The following is a 23,779-nucleotide window of genomic DNA, read 5'->3' on the forward strand; positions in this document are numbered from 1 at the left end:
AGATAGATTATATAATAGTAAGACAGAGATATAGAAACCAGGTTTTAAATTGTAAGACATTTCCAGGGGCAGATGTGGACTCTGACCACAATCTATTGGTTATGACCTGTAGATTACAACTGAAGAAACTGCAAAAAATGTGGGAATTTAAGGAGATGGGACCTGGATAAACTGAAAGAACCAGAAGTTGTAGAGAGTTTCAGGGAGAGCATAAGGGAACAATTGACAGGAATGGGGGAAAGAAATACAGTAGAAGAAGAATGGGTAGCTTTGAGGGATGAAGTAGCGAAGGCAGCAGAGGATCAAGTAGGTAAAAAGACGAGGGCTAGTATAAATCCTTGGGTAACAGGATAAGTATTTGAATTTAATTGATGACAGGAGAAAATATAAAAATGCAGTAAATGAAGCAGGCAAAAGGGAATACAAACGTCTCAAAAATGAGATCGACAGAAAGTGCAAAATGGCTAAGCAGGGATGGCTAGAGGACAAATGTAAGGATGTAGAGGCCTATCTCACTAGGGTAAGATAGATACTGCCTACAGGAAAATTAAAGAGACCTTTGGAGAAAAGAGAACCACTTGTATGAATATCAAGAGCTCAGATGGAAACCCAGTTCTTAGCAAACAAGGGAAAGCAGAAAGGTGGAAGGAGTATATAGAGGGTCTAGACAAGGACGATGTACTTGAGGACAATATTATGGAAATGGAAGAGGATGTAGATGAAGATTAAGATGAAGATGAAATGGGAGATATGATACTGCATGAAGAGTTTGACAGAGCACTGAAAGACCTGAGTCAAAACAAGGCCCCCGGAGTAGACAACATTCCATTGGAACTACTGACGGCCTTGGGAGAGCCAGTCCTGACAAAACTCTACCATCTGGTGAGCAAGATGTATGAAACAGGCGAAATACCCTCAGACTTCAAGAAGAATATAATTATTCCAATCCCAAAGAAAGCAGGTGTTGACAGATGTGAAAATTACCGAACTATCAGTTTAATAAGTCACAGCTGCAAAATACTAACACCAATTCTTTACAGACGAATGGAAAAACTAGTAGAAGCCAACCTCGGGGAAGATCAGTTTGGATTCCGTAGAAACACTGGAACAGGTGAGGCAATACTGACCTTACGACTTACCTTAGAAGAAAGATTAAGGAAAGGCAAACCTACGGTTCTAGCATTTGTAGACTTAGAGAAAGCTTTTGACAATGTTGACTGGAATACTATTTCAAATTCTAAAGGTGGCAGGGGTAAAATACAGGGAGCGAAAGGCTATTTACAATTTGTACAGAAACCAGATGGCAGTTATAAGAGTCGAGGGACATGAAAGGGAAGCAGTGGTTGGGAAGGGAGTGAGACAGGGTTGTAGCCTCTCCCCGATGTTGTTCAATCTGTATATTGAGCAAGCAGTAAACGAAACAAAAGAAAAATTCGGAGTAGGTATTAAAATCCATGGAGAAGAAATAAAAACTTTGAGGTTTGCCGATGACATTGTAATTCTGTCAGAGACAGCAAAGGATTTGGAAGAGCAGTTGAATGGAATGGACGGTGTCTTGAAAGGAGGATATAAGATGAACATCAACAAAAGCAAAACGAGGATAATGGAATGTAGTCGAATTAAGTCGGGTGATGCTGAGGGAATTAGATTAAGAAATGAGACACTTAAAGTAGTAAAGGAGTTTTGCTATTTGGGGAGCAAAATAACTGATGATGGTCGAAGTAGAGAGGATATAAAATGTAGACTGGCAATGGCAAGGAAAGCCTTTCTGAAGAAGAGAAATTTGTTAACATCGAGTATAGATTTAAGTGTCAGGAAGTCATTTCTGAAAGTATTTGTATGGAGTGTAGCCATGTATGGAAGTGAAACATGGACGATAAATAGTTTGGATAAGAAGAGAATAGAAGCTTTCGAAATGTGGTGCTATAGAAGAATGCTGAAGATTAGATGGGTAGATCACATAACTAATGAGGAGGTATTGAATAGGATTGGGGAGAAGAGAAGTTTGTGGCACAACTTGACCAGAAGAAGGGATCGGTTGGTAGGACATGTTCTGAGGCATCAAGGGACCACCAATTTAGTATTGGAGGGCAGCGTGGAGGGTAAAAATCGTAGAGGGAGACCAAGAGATGAATACACTAAGCAGATTCAGAAGGATGTAGGTTGCAGTAGGTACTGGGAGATGATGAAGCTTGCACAGGATAGAGTAGCATGGAGAGCTGCATCAAACCAGTCTCAGGACTGAAGACCACAACAACAACAATCTCCCTGACGAGAGAAAAGTGAAACTCTGTGAGTGCCATTTCTCGCCGTTACCAACCAGTGGAGAGCATGGGCATTTAGAGCGCACAAATCCAGAATGTGAAAAAAAAATTTCTTATACCATTTCACAGTCTTACGCACTGATACCACCAAGCTAAGTAACATGTCACAATTGTCAAATGCACCCATACTCTAATTGTAATCTACAATACATTGCGGTTTCTTTATTTTTTCGCAAGTATTTCTGTCTGTTTTCTCTGTTTCAACCATTTGTGTTGTGTGACTTGTGGTAAACATGTACACCTCTCTCTTATTGCACCACTTGATGGCAAGGACCTTGTCAGTGGACCTAAACTCAGTTTCTCCTCGTTTTAATTTGTCTGCAGTTTTGGCATGTTGCGCCTGTTCCTACGAACAGTGCCACATGCAGCTGTTCCATGGTTGTGAAGCTAGAGGAAGAGGTCCAGGCTGGAATACCAGTTATCGACATATAGAATATGACCCTGTTCCAAATATGGTCCCATAAGAGTTGCCACTATGTCGCCACATTTTCCCAATTTGTGGAACCCAATTTCTGTTGTTGCCCCTATATATACAATAAAATCTAAAGTATACCCACTCTGATAGTCACACAGTACAAATATCTTTATTCTGAATCTACTTTGCTTGGTTGGAATAAATTGCTTAGAAGATAATCGTCCTTTGAACAGCAAGAGACTTTATCGACACAAAGCATGTGATGTGGGCGAAATGAATTACGAAACGTCTTACGAACTTTTGTCAACAATCGTCCTAACTTTAAATAGACTGATGCCTCCAGTACTCGCAGAGTACATTCTCAGAAGTACACAAAAACGGTCTCGGGACATAATTTCGCTGAAAACTGGTGTGTTCAAAAGGGTATCTCTGGACCAATAATCACTTAATTTTAACTTCTTAACTTTCGCCATTAGAAGGCAAACAGAAACAAAACAATACATTTTCTCAAATCCAGTGTCTTTCCACTTTGACAGTCGAGAATTCAGATTCTGTAGTATTTTCTCTGGTGTAAACGTAAAAACGATTTGTTTCGTCTGCAATAAATTGCAACAGTTTTTCAGACATAAATATCACGAACTCGAGTCACTGAAGCGATGGTTGAACGGCTGGAAATATGTTTCTTTCCAGGCAAATGTGTCACTTAAGCGTGCTCTTTTCTGAACCGTTTCACTGTCACTGTCTGATTCCTCGGATTCAGAGGAACTGCTGACTGTAATTCTTGCTCTCCCCTCTGATGTAAAGGATACTGAGAGCTACAGCTTCGAGATTCTGTTGAAGACTCATCACTGTTAGCAACGTCAGGTAATTCACACTCACTGTCGCTCTTAGTGAGCATATCCAGGATTTCTTTATCTGAGCAACCACGGCAACATGACATTTGTCACATAGAAAACAAGAAAATGGACAAAAATACAGGAATCTAAGTCGAATTCTGCAAAGAGCGAATGCAGCAACAAAGAAATATGCACTCTCGAACTACACAGTCAGACCACTGAACAGTTACTAGAAGAGTGAGGTGGAAAAAAAAGCTCTGCGTGTATACACGTCCGTAGCACTCAGGTAGCTGTGACTCAGTGCACCCAAACAAGTCCACTGCGGTGGGAAGGCCGGTGGCGTGGGACGTGTAAACACTTCCTTAGCACTGTAGGGAAGACCCAAGGCTGCATGTAAACACATCAGGCACACCAGGGGAACGGCGAGGCACGACAACTTAACACGTTCGCAGCAGTCAAAGGATTAAAATTAGTTGCGACTATTGATGTTTTACTCGCTGCAGGGGATGTGACGCCATTGCCGAGGTAACACCAACGGCGAGCCGCCTTTCCCTACCACACCGCCAGCAGTTCGCTGGTAAAACGCCCAGCGTTACTTGCAAAGCCTTTTCTTCTGGCATTTAAGTGAACTGCAGTTATTAGGTACTGCGAACAAATGTATTATTTTGGTGCTGCATTAATAACAACAGTGTAATATGTCTGAACACAAGTTTCACAATAAAAGTGGTTGACAAGAACACGTTCACCAGCTGTGAAGATAATGTTCTGCTGCAAAATATTCCTCCGAATTTGATAATAATAACGGACAAAGCGGCACACCATTCTGTTGTAATGCATAAAACTAAGACAATGCAGCAAAGGTTGAAACTAGCACATATATAAATATGGTGAAGTTAATGGAACTTTTTTGCTGTACAAGCCAAAAACTTCACGCTAGCAGGTCGACCAACTGGCTGATGCTAAAAGACATAGTTTAATCACGCTTCCTCTGTATCACGTTCATTTAAATCCGATTGAGAATATACGGGCCCCTGATAAAAAGCAACATGGCAAAAACCACCAAGAAGTCTGCACTCACTGAGGTTGAAATGCTAACAAAAGAAGCCACTGCAAATGTTGCACCACATGACAGGTCTCGAGCTGTCAGTCGTACCGAGAAGGTAGTTTAAGACACAAGGGTTCATGAAAAACTATGACGAGTTTTGAACACACAACTTGTCTTGTTGCCATGTTAAAAGTTGCTTCTTTCGCCAAAACACAGCAGAGTTTATAAATATCATCTGATTAACATTCTAATGCAGTTGACGCTGCAACAGAATCCTGAATTAAACTAGCATCTAAGGGCAACAAAGGTCCACAGTTCATGAAAAAACAAATTCTCAGAATAAAAATAAATGTTTAACTTCAGTTATATTGTTACAAAACCCACAGCAATTCTTGGTTCACCAGCTATTGATAGTCCTTAAAAATCACATTACTTCATTTGAAAAACAATTTGTAGTTTCTTGAATATCAGAGTAGAGATAAAAGCTTCACATATTAATCATATCCTAATGTTATCATTTGCCAAACCTTGTTTTGATATCTCAAAACATTTATGAGATGATGTTGTTGTTGTTGTTGTTGTTGTTGTTGTCTTCAGTCCTGAGACTGGTTTGAAGCAGCTCTCCATGCTAATCTATCCCGTGCAAGCTCCTTCATCTCCCAGTACCTACTGCAACCTACATCCTTCTGAATCTGCTTAGTGTATTCATCTCTTGGTCTCCCTCTACGATTTTTACCCTCCACGCTGCCCTCCAATACTAAATTGGTGATCCCTTGATGCCTCAGAACATGTCCTACCAACCGATCCCTTCTTCTGGTCAAATTGTGCCACAAACTTCTCTTCTCCCCAATCCTATTCAATACCTCCTCATTAGTTATGTGATCTACCCATCTAATCTTCAGCATTCTTCTGTAGCACCACATTTCGAAAGCTTCTATTCTCTTCTTGTCCAAACTATTTATCGTCCATGTTTCACTTCCATACATGGCTACACTCCATGCAAATACTTTCAGAAATGACTTCCTGACACTTAAATCTATACTCGATGTTAACAAATTTCTCTTCTTCAGAAACGCTTTCCTTGCCATTGCCAGTCTACATTTTATATCCTCTCTACTTCGACCATCATCAGTTATTTTGCTCCCCAAATAGCAAAACTCCTTTACTACTTTAAGTGTCTCATTTCTTAATCTAATTCCCTCAGCATCACCCGACTTAATTCGACTACATTCCATTATCCTCGTTTTGCTTTTGTTGATGTTCATCTTATATCCTCCTTTCAAGACACTGTCCATTCCGTTCAACTGCTCTTCCAAGTCCTTTGCTGTCTCTGACAGAATTACAATGTCATCGGCAAACGTCAAAGTTATTATTTCTTCTCCATGGATTTTAATACCTACTCCAAATGTTTCTTTTGTTTCCTTTACTGCTTGCTCAATACACAGATTGAGTAACATCAGGGAGAGGCTACAACCCTGTCTCACTCCCTTCCCAACCGCTGCTTCCCTTTCATGCCCCTGGACTCATAACTGCGGTGGTGGTGGTGGTTGTTAGTGTTAACGTCCCGTCGACAACGAGGTCATTACAGACGGAGCGCAAGCTCGGGTTAGGGAAAGATTGGGAAGGAAATCGGCCATGCCCTTTCAAAGGAACCATCTCGGCATTCGCCTGAAACGATTTAGGGTAATCATGGAAAACCTAAATCAGGATGGCCGGAGACGGGATTGAACCGTCGTCCTCCCGAATGCGAGTCCAGTGTGCTAACCACTGCGCCACCTCGCTCGGTTCTTATAACTGCCATCTGGTTTCTGTACAAATTGTAAATATCCTTTCGCTCCCTGTATTTTACCCCTGCCACCTTTAGAATTTGAAAGAGAGTATTCCAGTCAACATTGTCAGAAGCTTTCTCTAAGTCTACAAATGCTAGAAATGTAGGTTTGCCTTTCCTTAATCTTTCTTCTAAGATAAGTCGTTAAAGGTCAGTATTGCCTCACGTGTTCCAACATTTCTACGGAATCCAAACTGATCTTCCCCAAGGTCGGCTTCTACTAGTTTTTCCATTCATCTGTAAATAATTCGTGTTAGTATTTTTGCAGCTGTGGCTTATTAAACTGATAGTTCGATAATTTTCACATCTGTCAACACCTGCTTTCTTTGGGATTGGTATTATTATATTCTCCTTGAAGTCTGAGGGTATTTCACCTGTCTTGCTCATGAGATGGTAGAGTTTTGTCAGGACTGGCTCTCCCAAGGCCGTCAGTAGTTCTAATGGAATGTTGCCTACACCCGGGGCCTTGTTTCGACTCAGGTCTTTCAGTGCTCTGTCAAACTCTTCACGCAGTATCGTATCTGTCATTTCATCTTCATCTACATTCTCTTCCATTTCCATAATACTGTCCTCAAGAACATCGCTCGTGTATAGACCCTCTATATACTCCTTCCACCTTTCTGCTTTCCCCTCTTTGCTTAGAACTGGGTTTCCATCTGAGCTCTTGATATTCATACAAGTGGTTCTCTTTTCTCCAAAGGTCTCTCTAATTTTTCTGTAGGCTGTATCTATCTTACCCCTAGTGAGATAAGCCTCTACATCCTTACATTTGTCCTCTAGCCATGCCTGCTTAGCCGTTTTGCACTTCCTGTCTATCTCATTTTTGAGACGTTTGTATTCCTTTTTGCCTGCTTCATTTACTGCATTTTTATATTTTCCCCTTTCATCAATTAAATTCAATATTTCTTCTGTTACCCAAGGATTTCTACTAGCCCTCCTCTTTTTACCTACTTGATCCTCTGCTGCCTTCAGTACTTCATCCCTCAGAGCTACCCATTTGTCTTCTACTGTATTTCTTTCCCCCATTCCTGCCGATTGTTCCCTTATGCTGTCCCTGAAACTCTGTACACCCTCTGGTTTAGTCAGTTTATCCAGGTCCCATCTCCTTAAATTCCCACATTTTTTGCAGTTTCTTCAGTTTTAATCTACAGTTCATAACCAATAGATTGTGGTCAGAGTTCACATCTGCCCCTGGAAATGTCTTAATTTAAAACCTGGTTCCTAAATCTCTGTCTTACCATTATATAATCTATCTGAAACCTGTCAGTATCTCCAGGCTTCTTCCATGTATACAACCTTCCTTGATGATTCTTGAACCAAGTGTTAGCTATGATTAGTTTACGCTCTGTGCAAAATTCTACAAGGCGGCTTTCTCTTTCATTTCTTAGCCCCAATCCATGTTCACCTACTATGTTTCCTTCTCTTCCTTTTCCTAATGTCGATTTCCAGTCACCCATGACTATTAAATTTTCGTCTCCCTTCACTATCTGAATAATTTCTTTTATCTTACCATACATTTCTTCAGTTTCTTCGTCATCTGCTGAGCTTGTTAGCATATAAACTTGTACTACTGTAGTAGGCATGGGCTTCGTGTCTATCTTCGCCACTATAATAATTTATGAGATATGAGGGATTAATGAGTAATTCATTCTAGCTTCTTTTGCTGTTGTGTGTGTGTGATGGAATGGTTTACACACATTTCATTTTCTCGAGATTGGAGACAGATAGTGATATCCTTCCAAGTTAAAGAATAATTCAAATTGTTATTGACATTTTATATATGACAACATATGACCTAATATATCTAAAATAAAGATGATGTGACTTACCGAACGAAAGTGCTGGCAGGTCGAAAGACACACAAACATACACACAAAATTCAAGCTTTCGCAACAAACTGTTGCCTCATCAGGAAAGAGGGAAGGAGAGGGAAAGACTAAAGGATGTGGGTCTTAAGGGAGAGGGTAAGGAGTCATTCCAATCCCGGGAGGGGAAAGACTTACCTTAGGGGGAAAAAAGGACAGGTATACACTCGCGCGCACACACACACATCCATCCACACATATACAGACACAAGCAAACATATTTAAAGACCAAATGGTTACCCAAGGATTTCTACTAGCCCTCCTCTTTTTACCTACTTGATCCTCTGCTGCCTTCAGTACTTCATCCCTCAGAGCTACCCATTTGTCTTCTACTGTATTTCTTTCCCCCATTCCTGTCAATTGTTCCCTTATGCTGTCCCTGAAACTCTGTACACCCTCTGTACCTTAAAGACCAAGTCTGTACCTTAAAGACCAAATGGTCTTTAAATATGTCTGCTTGTGTGTGTGTGTGTCTGTGTGTGTGTGTGTCTGTGTGTGTGTGTGTGTGTCTGTGTGTGTGTGTGTGTGTGTCTGTGTGCGCGTGTGTGCGCGTGCGCGTGCGCGCGAGTGTATACCCGTCCTTTTTACCCCCTAAGGTAAGTCTTTCCCCTCCCGGGATTGGAATGACTCCTTACCCTCTCCCTTAAGACCCACATCCTTTCGTCTTTCCCTCTCCTTCCCTCTTTCCTGATGAGGCAACAGTTTGTTGCGAAAGCTTGAATTTTGTGTGTATGTTTGTGTGTCTATCGACCTGCCAGCGCTTTCGTTCGGTAAGTCACATCATCTTTGTTTTTAGATATATTTTCTCACGTGGAATGTTTCCCTCTGTTATATTAACATATGACCTAACATGCACCAAATGCAAATCAGTGACTTTATAAAAAATTGTTGCAGCACTGTTTACTGAATATCGAAATAGCACAATAATTATGACCATTAATGAAATGATAGACAGTTCATCATGAAGCTGATGAATTAAGCTATAAGATGTGTAAGAACCAGAGTTTATTACCAAACAGTTTCTTTAAATTCGTTTGAGAAAGACTCCAGATCAGCCAGTTTGTGCGACTTGCTTTTCATGCAAGCCTGCCACATAGGCCTGGCTTTATGGTCACCTGCATGTGTACTCAGCACATGCTGGCAACTACACTTCCCTTCACTTGCTCCATATAGAACTGTGAAAAGTTGCAATTAATTTTAAACACATTATAACAGAAGAATATAAATCTCGTCATAGTTTGCTGGAGGCCAGGCATCCACAGCACAAAACAAAGAAAGAAATTTTGCTTGGCAGGAAATTTCTAAAGCAGTCAACATCTTACATTTCTAAGTGAAGAAAAAGGTAAAGTCATTAATTGCTTCATTCAAGAGGAACAAAGTGAACTGGGCACAAGATGTGAAACATTAAAGAAATACTTTCAACTAGTGAGACTGTGACCAGTTTTTAAAAGTCACCTTTTGTAACTGTTGTCAGTAGATAGGAAACAGCTCTGCAATTTTTGCTCATCTGGAATGAGTAGCCCAAGATAATAGTCTATTGACACATGTGTAAAGTTCTGAAACATGTATTAGGAAGGCTGGAGCTCCAATTCAATCAAAAAAGTACCACTGTCACCAAGCATAACCATTCATAAATCAATATCTTCTCTCCTCTACAGCAATTCAACAACACACTACTTGTCATGCAAAAATCGTACCACGTGCTTGCAATTAGGCGGGTTATGGAGCCCCTCAGGAAAATAGCAGGTAGGTCGGGGAAGAATGCCAGTGTGCACTCGGTGTGCTTGCCGGGGGGTCTCGTCCGTAATGTGGAGGAGGCCCTTCCGGCAGCTATCGAACGCACTGGGTGTGACCGGCTGCAGATAGTAGCACATGTCGGAACGAATGACGCCTGCCGCTTGGGTTCTGAGGCCATCCTTGGTTCCTTCCGGCGGCTGGCTGATTTGGTGAAGACAACCAGCATCGCACGCGGAGTGCAAGCTGAGCTTAATATCTGCAGCATAGTGCCCAGAGTCGATCGCGGTCCTCTGGTTTGGAGCCGTGTGGAGGGTCTAAACCAGAGGCTCAGACGACTCTGCGACTATAATGGTTGCAAATTCATCGACCTCCGTTATTGGGTGGAGAACTGTAGGGCCCCCCTAGACAGGTCAGGCGTGCACTACACACCGGAAGCAGCTACTAGGGTAGCCGAGTACGTGTGGCGTGCACACGGGGGTTTTTTAGGTTAGAGGAACCCCCCCTTGGGCGAAACGATAAAATACCTGACGGCTTACCAGAGAGAACATCAGCATCGTTGATAAAGAACGTCCGTCCTCAGAGACCAAAAACAGGAAAAGTTAACGTAATATTGGTAAACTGCAGGAGTATCCAGGGCAAGGTTCCTGAATTAGTATCGCTTATTGAAGGAAATAGTGCGCATATAGTATTAGGAACGGAAAGTTGGTTAAAACCGGAAGTGAACAGTAACGAAATCCTAGACACAGAATGGAATATATACCGCAAGGATAGGATAAACGCCAATGGTGGAGGAGTATTTATAGCAGTAAAGAATTCAATAATATCCAGTGAAGTTATTAGCGAATGCGAATGTGAAATAATCTGGGTTAAGTTAAGTATCAAAGGTGGGTCAGATATGATAGTCGGATGCTTCTATAGACCACCTGCATCAGCAACCGTAGTAGTTGAGCGCCTCAGAGAGAACCTGCAGAACGTCGTGAAGAAGTTTCGTGATCATACTATTTTAATAGGGGGAGACTTCAATCTACCAGGTATAGAATGGGATAGTCACACAATCAGAACTGGAGCCAGGGACAGAGACACTTGTGACATTATCCTGACTGCCTTGTCCGAGAATTACTTCGAGCAGATAGTTAGAGAACCAACTCGTGAAGCTAACGTTTTAGACCTCATAGCAACAAATAGACCGGAACTTTTCGACTCCGTGAATGTAGAAGAGGGTATCAGTGATCATAAGTCAGTGGTTGCATCAATGACTACAAGTGTAATAAGAAATGCCAAGAAAGGAAGGAAAATATATCTGCTTAACAAGAGTGATAGGGCACAAATCGCAGAATATCTGAGTGACCACCATCAAACGTTCATTTCTGAGGAAGAGGATGTGGAACAAAAATGGAAAAAATTCAAAAACATCGTCCAGTACGCCTTAGATAAGTTCGTACCGACTAAGGTCCAAAGCGAGGGGAAAGATCCACCGTGGTATAACAATCATGTACGAAAGGTACTACGGAAACAAAGAAACCTTCATCATAGGTTTAAGAGTAGTCGAATCATAGCTGATAAGGAAAAGCTGAACGAAGCGAAAAAGAGCGTAAAGAGAGCAATGAGAGAAGCATTCAACGAATTCGAACATAAAACATTGGCAAACAATCTAAACAAGAACCCTAAAAAGTTTTGGTCATATGTAAAATCGGTAAGCGGATCTAAATCCCCTATTCAGTCACTCGTTGACCACGATGGCACCGAAACAGAGGACGACCGAAGAAAGGCAGAAATACTGAATTCAGTGTTCCGAAACTGTTTCACTGCGGAAAATCGTAACACGGTCCCTGACTTCAGCCGTCGCACGGACGCCAAAATGGAAAATATTGAAATAAACGATATCGGAATTGAAAAACAACTGCTATCACTTAGTAGCGGAAAAGCATCCGGACCAGACGAGATACCCGTAAGATTCTACCGTGATTATGCTAAAGAACTTGCCCCCTTTCTATCAGCAATTTATCGTAGATCTCTGGAAGAACGTAAAGTACCTAGCGACTGGAAGAAAGCGCAGGTCGTTCCCATTTTCAAGAAGGGTCATAAATCAGATGCGAATAATTATAGGCCTATTTCGCTTACGTCAATCTGTTGTAGAATAATGGAACATGTTTTATGTTCTCGTATTATGACGTTCTTAGATAATACAAATCTCCTTCATCATAACCAACATGGATTCCGCAAACAGAGATCATGTGAAACTCAGCTCGCCCTATTTGTCCAAGAAATTCACAGTGCCGTAGACACTGGCGAGCAGATTGATGCCGTATTCCTGGACTTCAGGAAGGCATTTGATACGGTTCCGCACTTACGTTTAGTGAAAAAAATACGAGCTTACGGAATATCGGACCAGGTTTGTGATTGGATTCAGGATTTCCTAGAAGAAAGAACACAACATGTCATTCTTAACGGTTCAAAATCTGCAGATGTAGAGGTTATTTCGGGAGTACCGCAGGGAAGCGTGATAGGACCTTTATTGTTTACAATATACATAAATGACTTAGTTGACAACATCGGTAGCTCCGTGAGGCTATTTGCAGATGACACGGTTGTCTACAAGAAAGTAGCAACATCAGAAGACTCGTACGTACTCCAGGAAGACCTGCAGAGGATTAATGAATGGTGCGACAGCTGGCAGCTTTCCCTAAACGTAGATAAATGTAATATAATGCGCATACATAGGGGCAGAAATCCATTCCAGTACGATTATGCCATAGGTGGTAAATCATTGGAAGCGGTAACGACCGTAAAATACTTAGGAGTTACTATCCGGAGCGATCTGAAGTGGAATGATCACATAAAACAAATAGTGGGAAAAGCAGGCGCCAGGTTGAGATTCATAGGAAGAATTCTAAGAAAATGTGACTCATCGACGAAAGAAGTAGCTTACAAAACGCTTGTTCGTCCGATTCTTGAGTATTGCTCATCAGTATGGGACCCTTACCAGGTTGGATTAATAGAAGAGATAGACATGATCCAGCGAAAAGCAGCGCGATTCGTCATGGGGACATTTAGTCAGCGCGAGAGCGTTACGGAGATGCTGAACAAGCTCCAGTGGCGGACACTTCAAGAAAGGCGTTACGCAATACGGAGAGGTTTATTATCGAAATTACGAGAGAGCACATTCCGGGAAGAGATGGGCAACATATTACTACCGCCCACATATATCTCGCGTAATGATCACAATGAAAAGATCCGAGAAATTAGAGCAAATACGGAGACTTACAAGCAGTCGTTCTTCCCACGCACAATTCGTGAATGGAACAGGGAAGGGGGGATCAGATAGTGGTACAATAAGTACCCTCCGCCACACACCGTAAGGTGGCTCGCGGAGTATAGATGTAGATGTAGATGTAGATGTAATCCTATTTGTATTCATAGTTTGACTTCACGACTATACTAGCATTGTACTGACAAACCCAGGTGCCAATGAGTTATGTAACGCACAACTCGCATTCATTAGTGCTTGTTCTTTCACGTTCTCTTCCATTTTCTCCACTGCAGAGGTTTCCTCACTGTTACAAGTAAATGGTATTGACAAACGGTGATTGTACTGTGAATGCTGCTTCTGCTTGTATTCATTTCCATTGGTCTTACACAAAGCATAACTGCTTTTAACCTATTGAAGAATATTTATTGACTCAAGGTCTGAATAAATTTCTAGATGAAAAATAAAAATCAAAAATTCTGTTGCTTTAGAGGTACCCAAAACACTCAAGAGAATGCAGCACTTGTCAGAAGCGTTGATAGCTTCATGCAGAATCAGCAGCTACCAGCACTGGCACTCAAAAACAGTGAACCCTCCCTCCAATCATCAGCACAGCATTGGTATGATGCGAATTCACAACATTTGACATTACGGGGTTAAGGGCAATATATAAAAGTACATGAACCATGGACCTTGCCGTTGGTGGGGAGGCTTGCGTGCCTCAGCGATACAGTCGGCCGTACCGTAGGTGCAACAACAACAGATGGGTATCTGTTGAGGGGCCAGACAAACGTGTGGTTCCTAAAGAGGGGCAACAGCCTTTTCAGTAGTTGCAGGGGCAACAGTCTGGATGATTGACTGATCTGGCCTGGTAACACTAACCAAAACGGCCTTGCTGTGCTGGTACTGCGAATGGCTGAAAGCAAGGGGAAACTACGGCCGTAATTTTTCCCTGAGGGCATGCAGCTTTACTATATGGTGGCATGAAGAACTGCATCAAACCAGTCTCAGGACTGAAGACAACAACAACAACAACAACAACATAAAATGTTATTACCATTCTACATCTTGATTTTTCATATCAACATTTTTTTTTCAACAATCACCCTGGCGACAAACACATTCCTCCCAGGGACTAATGATCTAGTAGTTTGGTCCCTCCCCCCCCCCCTCTTTAAACCAATAAACCAACCAACATTCCTCCCAACAATCAGTTTCCTGATGCAGTCGACGTAGAATGTTTGATGTTGACAAAGCCACAATCCCACCTCTGTGGCAACCACTTTATCACTATCACAGTGAAGTCCTCAAAAGTATTGAAACAGGTTGGTTGGTTGGTTGGTTGGTTGATTTGAGGGAGGTGACCAAATAGCGAGGTCATATGTCCCATCAGATTAGGAAAGGATGCGGAAGGAAGTCGGCTGTGCCCTTTCAAAGGAACCATCCCTACATTTGCATGGAGCGATTTAGGGACATCATGGAAAACGCAACTCTAGACGGGCAGACGCGGCTTTAAACAGTCGTCGTCCTGAATGTGAGTCCAGTATGCTAACCACTGCACCACTTCGCTTGGTACTGAAACAGGCAAAAACTGGATGATGCTAAGTTGGGACTGTATGGAGGGGACCGAAGACAGTGAATCCAAGGCATGTAATTGTTGCAGATTTCTTGTGTGATCTGGCATAGTTATTCTGGAGGACAGAGCGCGCGATGTGTGGATGAACTCTGATTTCTAAACTTTATTACAACATGTTGTTTTTCATGCAACAACAGTTACTTTAGACACCAACATGTTACAATTTTGAGCCCTCTAGTGACATGGGGCTGCACATATGTAGACAGGAAAAATAAAAAAGTCGAATGTCAACTTTTATTTTAGTTAAAAAGCTTTAAGAGTTTTCACATAAAAATTTGGAGGGATTATTTTTCAGTTTACTTAATGTATGAATTATTAATGTAATCTTACAGGGAGCACACAACAGAAAAAAATACTGGATCCACTTCTCCCAAAATCTCCATATTCAGCAGCAGTTATGACTATACATTCATGAAGGACTGAATAATAACAGCTGTCTACTACACATTAAACACTTTTCATCTGACACAGACGTGTATGAAGACTATGGGATTCTTCCTAAGCCTAGAACCCGAACTGACAATTATTTCTATGAATTTTCATTATATGATGTAATAGTTATAATTGGACACTGCCTTATTAACTAAACCCATTGTCAATATGTGCCTAAAATCACAGTAAGACAGAAAGGAAAAGTGGAGAACCAATGTCTTAGGTCAACTAGGAGCTGACATTTCCATTCTTACCATCCAATGACATACCAAAGATTCATTTTATGGCTCTTAAAATGCAGTAGTAAGTGAATGTCTCTAGTAAGCAACACAAATATCAAATGAGGACTCACATTTCTGGCCTTCCTAATTTTTTAACCATAGATGTAAACAAGTGGTTCATTCGGACTATAGAGTAGACCGACAGCTCTCCAGACGTCAACTTGTCATTCAAATGTCTTGCAGGCAAGGCATACTCGTTCAAGTGGCAGCCATCAGAAACCAGAAGCTGATATCTCTCACTTGATCCTGCATCAGTTATTTTCCTGCTGCCCTGTAAATCGAAAAATAAATTAATCAAATTGGTTACACACACATTGGCATGAGCATTTCTTGCCTGCTACTTTTCAGTGAAAGAAGACTGCCTAAAAACTCTCACACTGAGAAGCTCTGACAAGAAAAACTTCAGTATCTAAGAATGGAATCTCCATCATGCTTATAAGTAAGACACACTGAAATTTCACACGAATTTCTCACTTCCTCTCTTTACTGGCTCATTTACATCATCTGCAAATTTTATGTAGTCCCGCTTGTGGTTTGGTTCGAAATACAAAAAGAAGTATCATTTTTGATGATAATGTTTTGGAATGTTAATTCCTTTATCAGTTTTATATCTTGCAAGTATGAAGATACAGAAATTGGTTCCACATGTTCCCATTTTGTAAACATTAACACAAAATCAGTAGTCTCTAGCATCGGACTGACAAGGTGTAATTAATGAACTTTCCAGCTTTCTGTGGTACATATGGGCTAAATTTATTCGAAATTTTACTACTATCGAACATCACAAACTTCTCCAATAATTTCATATTATCGGGTCATTGTATTACTGTGTTTTTCCTTTAATGTATCAAATGGCTTTCAAATTAAAAGGGACTGGAAATACAGAAGCGTCCGATCTTACCCGTCGGCTTTGACCCATGACGTCACAAATACCGCGGAAACGACCATAAACAACAATTCCAATATGGCGGATATAAAAACATCGAATACGTATTGTAAACACTGAAATACGCAAGTTTCACAAAAAGCCTAATGACTGTAACGGGACAAGCGTGGGAAATTGGGGGTTTTTGGGTGGGGAGAAACTAAATATGTCGTTATGCGGTGGGGGGAGTCTGCAGTGCCCCCCCATCCCCCCACAGGCTTCATTAGTGTCAAATCAATATTTTCGAATCATAGGCGGCCGCTGCCGCGGCCGCATTCCAAAAAAAAAACTCCCAACCTAACCTCAAGTGGGCTACGCTACAGATCAATATGTTCATCAAATTGCTTCATATTACGTATACATGTTCTTTAAACAAGAGTACATCAAACCATGTATTAGGTTTTCCGCGCCGTAATGACGTCACACACCACAACACGCTTACGTCACGGGTCAAAGCCGACGAGTAAGATCGGACCTTTCTGTTGACCCAAGGGAGTTTTACGATATCAAGTACATCACATTTGATAACTCCAAGGAAAGGTAATTTGTTCAATTTGTAAAATATGAGCAAGAATCATTTATTTTCTCTCCACTTACCAATGAGAGAGGCTTTTCATAACTAAATTAGCTCTTTCTTAGTGAGGTAGCATCATAATATTAATGTTCTCAATGTGGACCTCCAGTGCTTGCCATCATATATGTCTTCTTCATCAAAGTTCTTACAACAGCGCAAGAAGTCAGCCACGTTTCCGATGCCTCTGTCTCTGCACTGGCAGAAAAACGAACATCGCTTATACTAACAACGGGTGATAACCGTAACAATTTAGTTTAAGGGATACTTCAAAGTAAGATTCTTCCTCGAAGATGTCATACTTACATAATCAAACCGTCATACAAACGCTGGCAGTAAACAAGGGATTGTATAGAACTGTAATACTTACCAGTATTTGCATTACTGGCTCTTCAACGGTGCCGCCACACTTTATAGTCTGCAAATTGGAAAAGTGACCATTATGAAACTAGTCGCACTACAATATACTGGTAGAACATGTATATAAGACATCAATTACAATGCTCCAACAGGCCTAAAAGGAAAATCAAATCAAATTCAAGTAGAAGAAATTAGAAACAACCTATATGACAGTCACCACTGACGTTTAAACCTTGCACATTTGCTCATAAAATGGCAGTCGAAATTGAACACGGCATTAGTTTCACAATGTCACATTCGTGTAGCGCCATAACAAGACTTCAAAAATTTCCACTTCCATTATGCTGCAGCTAATTCCGAGAGTATACTGTAGATTTGATAACGTGAAACCACGACGTTAATCTCACTTAGTTTACAAAAACTATCCCTCATGGTATACCAACTCAAAAACTCACGGCAAGTGCTCCCGACGTAAATTGCCAGGTCATCTTCACGGTAATAACTACAAATGCAAGCTACTATTCACTCTACAAATACAATAATCCATATTACCTTCAATTTCAAATAATCCTATTCCGCGGGATACATTAAGTCAGAGATACTACAGCACAATTCTCCAAAGTCGTTCACGCTTGGTTGGCGGTAGCTATTTGAAGTGGCTTCCATACACATGAAATTTCTTGCACTACCCTTCACGACAACATCTAACGCGACCAAACCGGCAGTAACACTCGCATACGTCAACTATCATTTGAAAGAACATTCCTTGCACACTATCATGCTAACTTACTCGTAAAGCCGGCATTTTATTTCACATACATGAAATTCTTACATGCTCATCCCCCTCCCACAAACCACTGCTCCAGTCGCGTAAGTCAACATTCATGTGGAAACACCGTACTTCATACTTTCATACTTGCACACTGTCATGCAAACTTCTTGTCGTTCAACTTCCTTACAAGATGTCATTTCTCCCACCAACTTACAAATAAGTGAATCTTCTCTCATTCTGCTGTATTAATTTATTTATTTTCGTGTACCATAGATCCCTAATGCGAGTGTAACGCTAGGATGTCGAAGTGTCAGAAGCTGTGCTGTGGTTCGTCTAACATAACCTATCTAGAGTCGTCTGTTTATGTAAGTAAGAATACATTTATGGCCATGCTAAAATAATGAGCTGTGTCATCACATAGGTAAACAAATACTTTCTAAAGTAGGAAATTTTCCTTACAAATGCGGAGGGAATATCATTCTAGCACTTTGCAACACCTTATAATCATTTATTTGTAACGGATCAACGCACCATCGTTTGAAGTGACAAACTGGATGAAAAATATTGAAATTGAAAATGTGAAATTATTTAGGTCCATATTACGGCAAAACAGTCAGCTGTATTGACACAACGGAAATTTGTGACTCTAGAGATTTAAAACTACTTTTGATCGCTGTTCAAATAAAAATATAAATATAAGAGTGTTCGTATAGGCGCAAACATAACAGTGTGAAGCTTGCTTACAAAATTAAGCATCATATAGGTAAAACATGAGTGTATTTACAGCATCTACAACCTATCAGAACCTTATGAAAATAAAAGCAAAGCTGAGCACTTGAGACAATAACCTTACGTTCCAATGTAGCTCCGGTGTATTCTAGATAACATAATGCGATTTGGAATGCAATCAGTATATTTCAACGTTACATGTAGCACTAATGCGAGCTAGAACAGCATCTCACATACTTGTATTCATCGTCGTTTTCAAATAATCCCTTATTATCATGTGTAATGTTCCTAAGCGATTCCTGTGAAATTCCCTTTTCTATATTCAGCATCGGTGGGGCAATTTAATTTTTTCTTCATCAGTGCCACTATAAGCTTGTCGGAGAAAATCTATGAAACTCCCATACAAATAATTTCACTTTTCGCTATCTCGAAATACGTAAGCAGCGTTTCCAACATCAGGGTAAGAAAACAATAATGTGCATGTATGGCTAGTGGTGGAGGGATGCACCTGTAAGTAATTCATGCTTAAGAAAACCCACCTTTGAGTCAGCGAGTGAAGAATTTTTCCAGGATCAACTAGACGGGAAGGCCATGCAACCGTCAGACCTCAGGGTTGTGACCTCAGCCAGGAGTGGTGAACGAAAACAACTGCCTTCCGTTGTATCAGTAACATGCTGGGTATAAAGAAACTCATACCATGTGATCGTTACAAATTTGTGAATTAAGGACACAGAAGGCATTTTATGTCTTAATAACTTGTATTTGTGTGAGTTTAACAAAACGTAGCATGTGTTTATTCAGTTTCATTATCAAGAGAACTTTGTAACTGAAGAGATAACTTTTTTGGTAGTGAGTAGACGGCACATTCACTGAAGTATCAGTCACAAATGAAGAAGAACTTCAGGTGCGACCCAGGGGAGTGTGTTGGTACCCTTTCTGCTCATGATGAATATTAATAACATTCCACACAATATTAACAGTAGCGTCAGACTTTTGCAGAAGACGCAGTTATCTATAATGAAATACTGTCTGAAAAAAGTTCCATAAATATTCTGTCAGATATTAAGACTATTCGAAAGTGGTCCAATTGTTAGCAGCTTGCTTTAAATGTAAACTGTACACTTCACAAATAAAAAACAAATTAAAAATACACCATTACATATAATTTGAAAAATCTGGCTACAGTTATTTTTCAACCAATCGGTAATCGAAAAACATGTATCAATTTTAGGTGTCAGAGTAAGTAACTTATATGTGTTTTTTTAAGTATTCATACACAATACAAATTTCTCCCCCATCTACATTAAATAAATAATTCTCATTTTCAGCAATTAATTGTTTTATGAATTATGAGAATATATCTTCTCCAACATCAGGATAACATTCAAATGTAAAATACGTAAGAGCTAATTTTCTCAATCATATTGTGTGATACAGTAAATGATAAAAAATTTTATTAACCACTACAAACTCATCAGGGTTAAGAGGTAATGAAAAAAATAATATGTAATAAAATAAATCTATTTGTTTTATTTTAAAAAGAAAAAAATTTAAATTTATTCATTATCAATATAACGAATTGAATAATAATTAATTTCTTTTATAAAACTATATATAAATTTATAGTTAATCATTATTCCAATTTATTTTTTACAGAAAACATTTTAGTATAACAATCAGGAAGAGTAACTTCATATTTATTGTTTAAAACTAAATAAATTTTTTGACCACACCTATTTGACAAATGTTCAGCATTTGAAATAATCTTACATTAATTACTTTTCAATTCTGTTAATTAAGTAAACGCATCTCAGATTCCTTTCTTATTCCTTTTTACATCATTCAATAGATTTTCATTATCTGCATTTCAACAATAAAAGTTAAAAATAAAAAATCTTATTTTTCTTTAAATAAAAGGAAAAATTCTCAAGTACATTTGAATCATAAACGCTTTAAAATATAAAGTACTTATTTTCAACATATAAATAACGCAAAAAAGTGAACAAACAAATGGACAACCTTAGATTATGAAAATTACATAATCTTCTAAAAGAAACAAATTGAAGAATTAATCAGAATTAAATTTCAATGAAATCAAGACTTTTATTAAGTTTTATTATAACAATGATTTAAGGTTTAAAACTATAAATAAACTTCGAGCAATTTGTAAAACGGAATTATTTTAAAAAATTTTTGAACTTAATAAACGAGAGTTACTCGAACATAATGAATATTGTAAGTTTAATATTAAGACTAACGATAAAGACCTGAAAAACAGAACGTTAAGAGATATTCATGAAGTAAATAAAACAAAACAACAAAAATATTCCAAACTGAATAAACAAGAAATAATCAAGTTATTGAAAAATCAAAATTATATATTAATAACAACTAGAAAGAATTGAAAAACAATACTCTAAAAGAACACCAAGTAAATTGTAAATTGGAAAATTTAAAGAAATAAACGTAGTAAACGAAAATAACTGGAACTTACTGAAAAATCAGAGTATAATATTAACAAACAAGAATCATTCGAAAATCCCAAGAAGGGTATTAATAAAACGATAGTGGATCGTAAAAAATTACACCAATACTTCGAGTTGATAAACATCAAGAAATTAATCAAAAAGTAATCAGAAAATGTTTTTAGATCTCAGCTTAGTAAATCTTGATGATGACGAATATAGACAAATAAATAAATACACATAAAAATCGAAGCTCTTAAATCAAGAGAATTAAGTTATAAAATTAAAAGTTCCATTGATGTATCACTACCATAAGAATTTTTAATCAATTTAAAGAAGAAGTAATCTGTACATTTAAGTATACTTTAATACAAAGAAGGTCGACTCAAGTAAACATGAATTTTTTGTCATTTTAAAAGATAAGATGAAGATAATAAATTTTTATACAGCTTTAGAAGATTTAAGTCAAACATCAACAAATAAACAGATATGAAAGAAATGCAAAAGAATAAACCTGGTTGATCTTTATTATTTATAAATAATTAAGAATTAAGTGTTAATAAAACATATTCCAGGATTTGCATTTTCATACATTGATTTACCAGAAATAATTAAAAAAAAGCTTAAGTCAATATTCAAAACAACCATCAATGATGTTTCCTTTATTCAATACGATCAGTTACATCGTGAAAAAAAGAGCATGTAGACCGGGTTATCGTTTATAAAGCATTACGGTCTAGAAATAGACACAATTTTTGAAATATTAATTTTCCCATTCAATTAACAGATATTCAGAATTTGAAAAAATTAAATTCTTCGATTAATTTTTCATGCCTGTGATGGAAAAATATTGTGTACCCACTTTACCATACAAAAAATAAAGAAAAAGAACATGTAAACTTTCTTTCGCACAAAGATAAAAAATTCAAATTATTGTTAGATAAAAGATTTGTCTATATTTATTAGAGCACAAAGAACTAGTTATAAACAGAAAGTTTATTCTTGTGGTAGATGCTTAAGACTTTTTAACTCACAAGAAAAATTAGACAATCACAAAGCAATTGCATATAAAATAAAGAAATACGAATAAATATACCTAGATAACTGAAAAAAATATAATTTATGATAATCCAGTGTAGTACCTATTGTAGTTACGAAGATTTCAGATTTCTTTTAGAAATATGGCTTGTTAACCAACTCCAGAAAAATTTTATATTATAAATACTGAAAACATGTATATTCTCTTTTAGTTATTATGTAAAATATTCTAATGGTGATTATAAACCATCTACAAGGATTCAGCACAAAAATTCTTTCAAATGTCAAGACAAATATCTAGAGAAATTAAGAAAGAAGATGAATGGGTTGCACGACTGATATCCTCTAAAGAAGAGAAAATAAATATTTAAAATTCAAAAACTTGTTTTATTTGGGAAGAAAAGTTTACTGACATAGAAAGAAAAGTTAGAGATCATCTCCATTTACTGCAAAATACTGAGGTAGTGCTCATTAAGGTTATACTCCTAATTATAAAAATCCGTTTTATTTTTGCTTAATTTGTTAATTATGAGATCGATTTCCTAATGAAAGAATTTACAAAAGATATTAAAGACTTTAATCCTATTCCAAATAACAAACAAAAATATATTTCTTTCAATAAAACGGTTGAAGATGGATTAACTTCAAGAATTTTGGATACTTTTAAATTTATGCCCTCCAGCACTGATAAATTGTCTTCTAATATAAAAAATGCATAATTTATACAACTTCAAAATATTTCAAAGGTGAAAAATTAGCTCTAATGATTGAAAAAGGAATTTATCGGTATTATTATATGTAATCTGGAAGAAAAATAAAAGAAACAAAATTACTAAACAAAAAAAAATTTGTTCAAGAGTTAATGAATCCTGAATTTCTAATGAAGAGGAATTTAATATTAAAAATTAGAAGAATATACATGATTACATAACAAATCTTTTTGGATATTTTTGAAAATTTTAGAGATACTTGAATTTAATCTTATTAACTCGATCCTTCTTGATATTTTATTGGACCTCATTTATGTTAGGATTCTATCTTAAAGATGCAGAAATTTCCATTAAAGTTATTAATGGATTATGACATGATTTTATTTATTGAATATGAATTCGAGGAGGAGTTTCTCAAAGTATTAAAACATCTGTCAGATCTAGTAATAAATATATGACTGACTTTAGACCAGAAAAACAATCAAATAATATTTCATATCTGGGCGGCAGTCATTTATACCGTTTTTTCTTTTAAATATTTCAGAGCGTTAGAGAAAAATTAT

At 38.2% G+C, this 23,779-nt stretch overlaps 1 protein-coding gene across 2 annotated transcripts in view; it reads right to left on the reverse strand.

Moving 5' to 3' along the window:
• Window positions 1-18,124, reverse strand: part of LOC126210222 (uncharacterized) — a 103,216-nt gene extending 85,092 nt beyond the window's left edge. The window contains exons 1-2 of one of the 2 annotated variants that reach the window (XR_007540629.1): window positions 18,055-18,124; window positions 15,718-15,917 (exon numbers count right to left, since the gene is read on the reverse strand). Coding sequence is in view for 1 of the 2 variants with exons in the window: in XM_049939404.1 (XP_049795361.1) it covers window positions 15,718-15,917; window positions 16,548-16,565 (218 nt within the window). In the remaining variant the exon portion in view is untranslated. Of the gene's footprint in view, window positions 1-15,717; window positions 15,918-16,547; window positions 16,593-18,054 lie in introns of those variants that run through there. The other variant, XM_049939404.1, reaches the window with a different exon arrangement.
• Window positions 18,125-23,779: the final 5,655 nt, after the last annotated feature.

The sequence above is a fragment of the Schistocerca nitens genome, chromosome 10, assembly GCF_023898315.1.
Source record: "Schistocerca nitens isolate TAMUIC-IGC-003100 chromosome 10, iqSchNite1.1, whole genome shotgun sequence".
In the NCBI taxonomy this organism is placed as follows: domain Eukaryota; kingdom Metazoa; phylum Arthropoda; class Insecta; order Orthoptera; family Acrididae; genus Schistocerca; species Schistocerca nitens.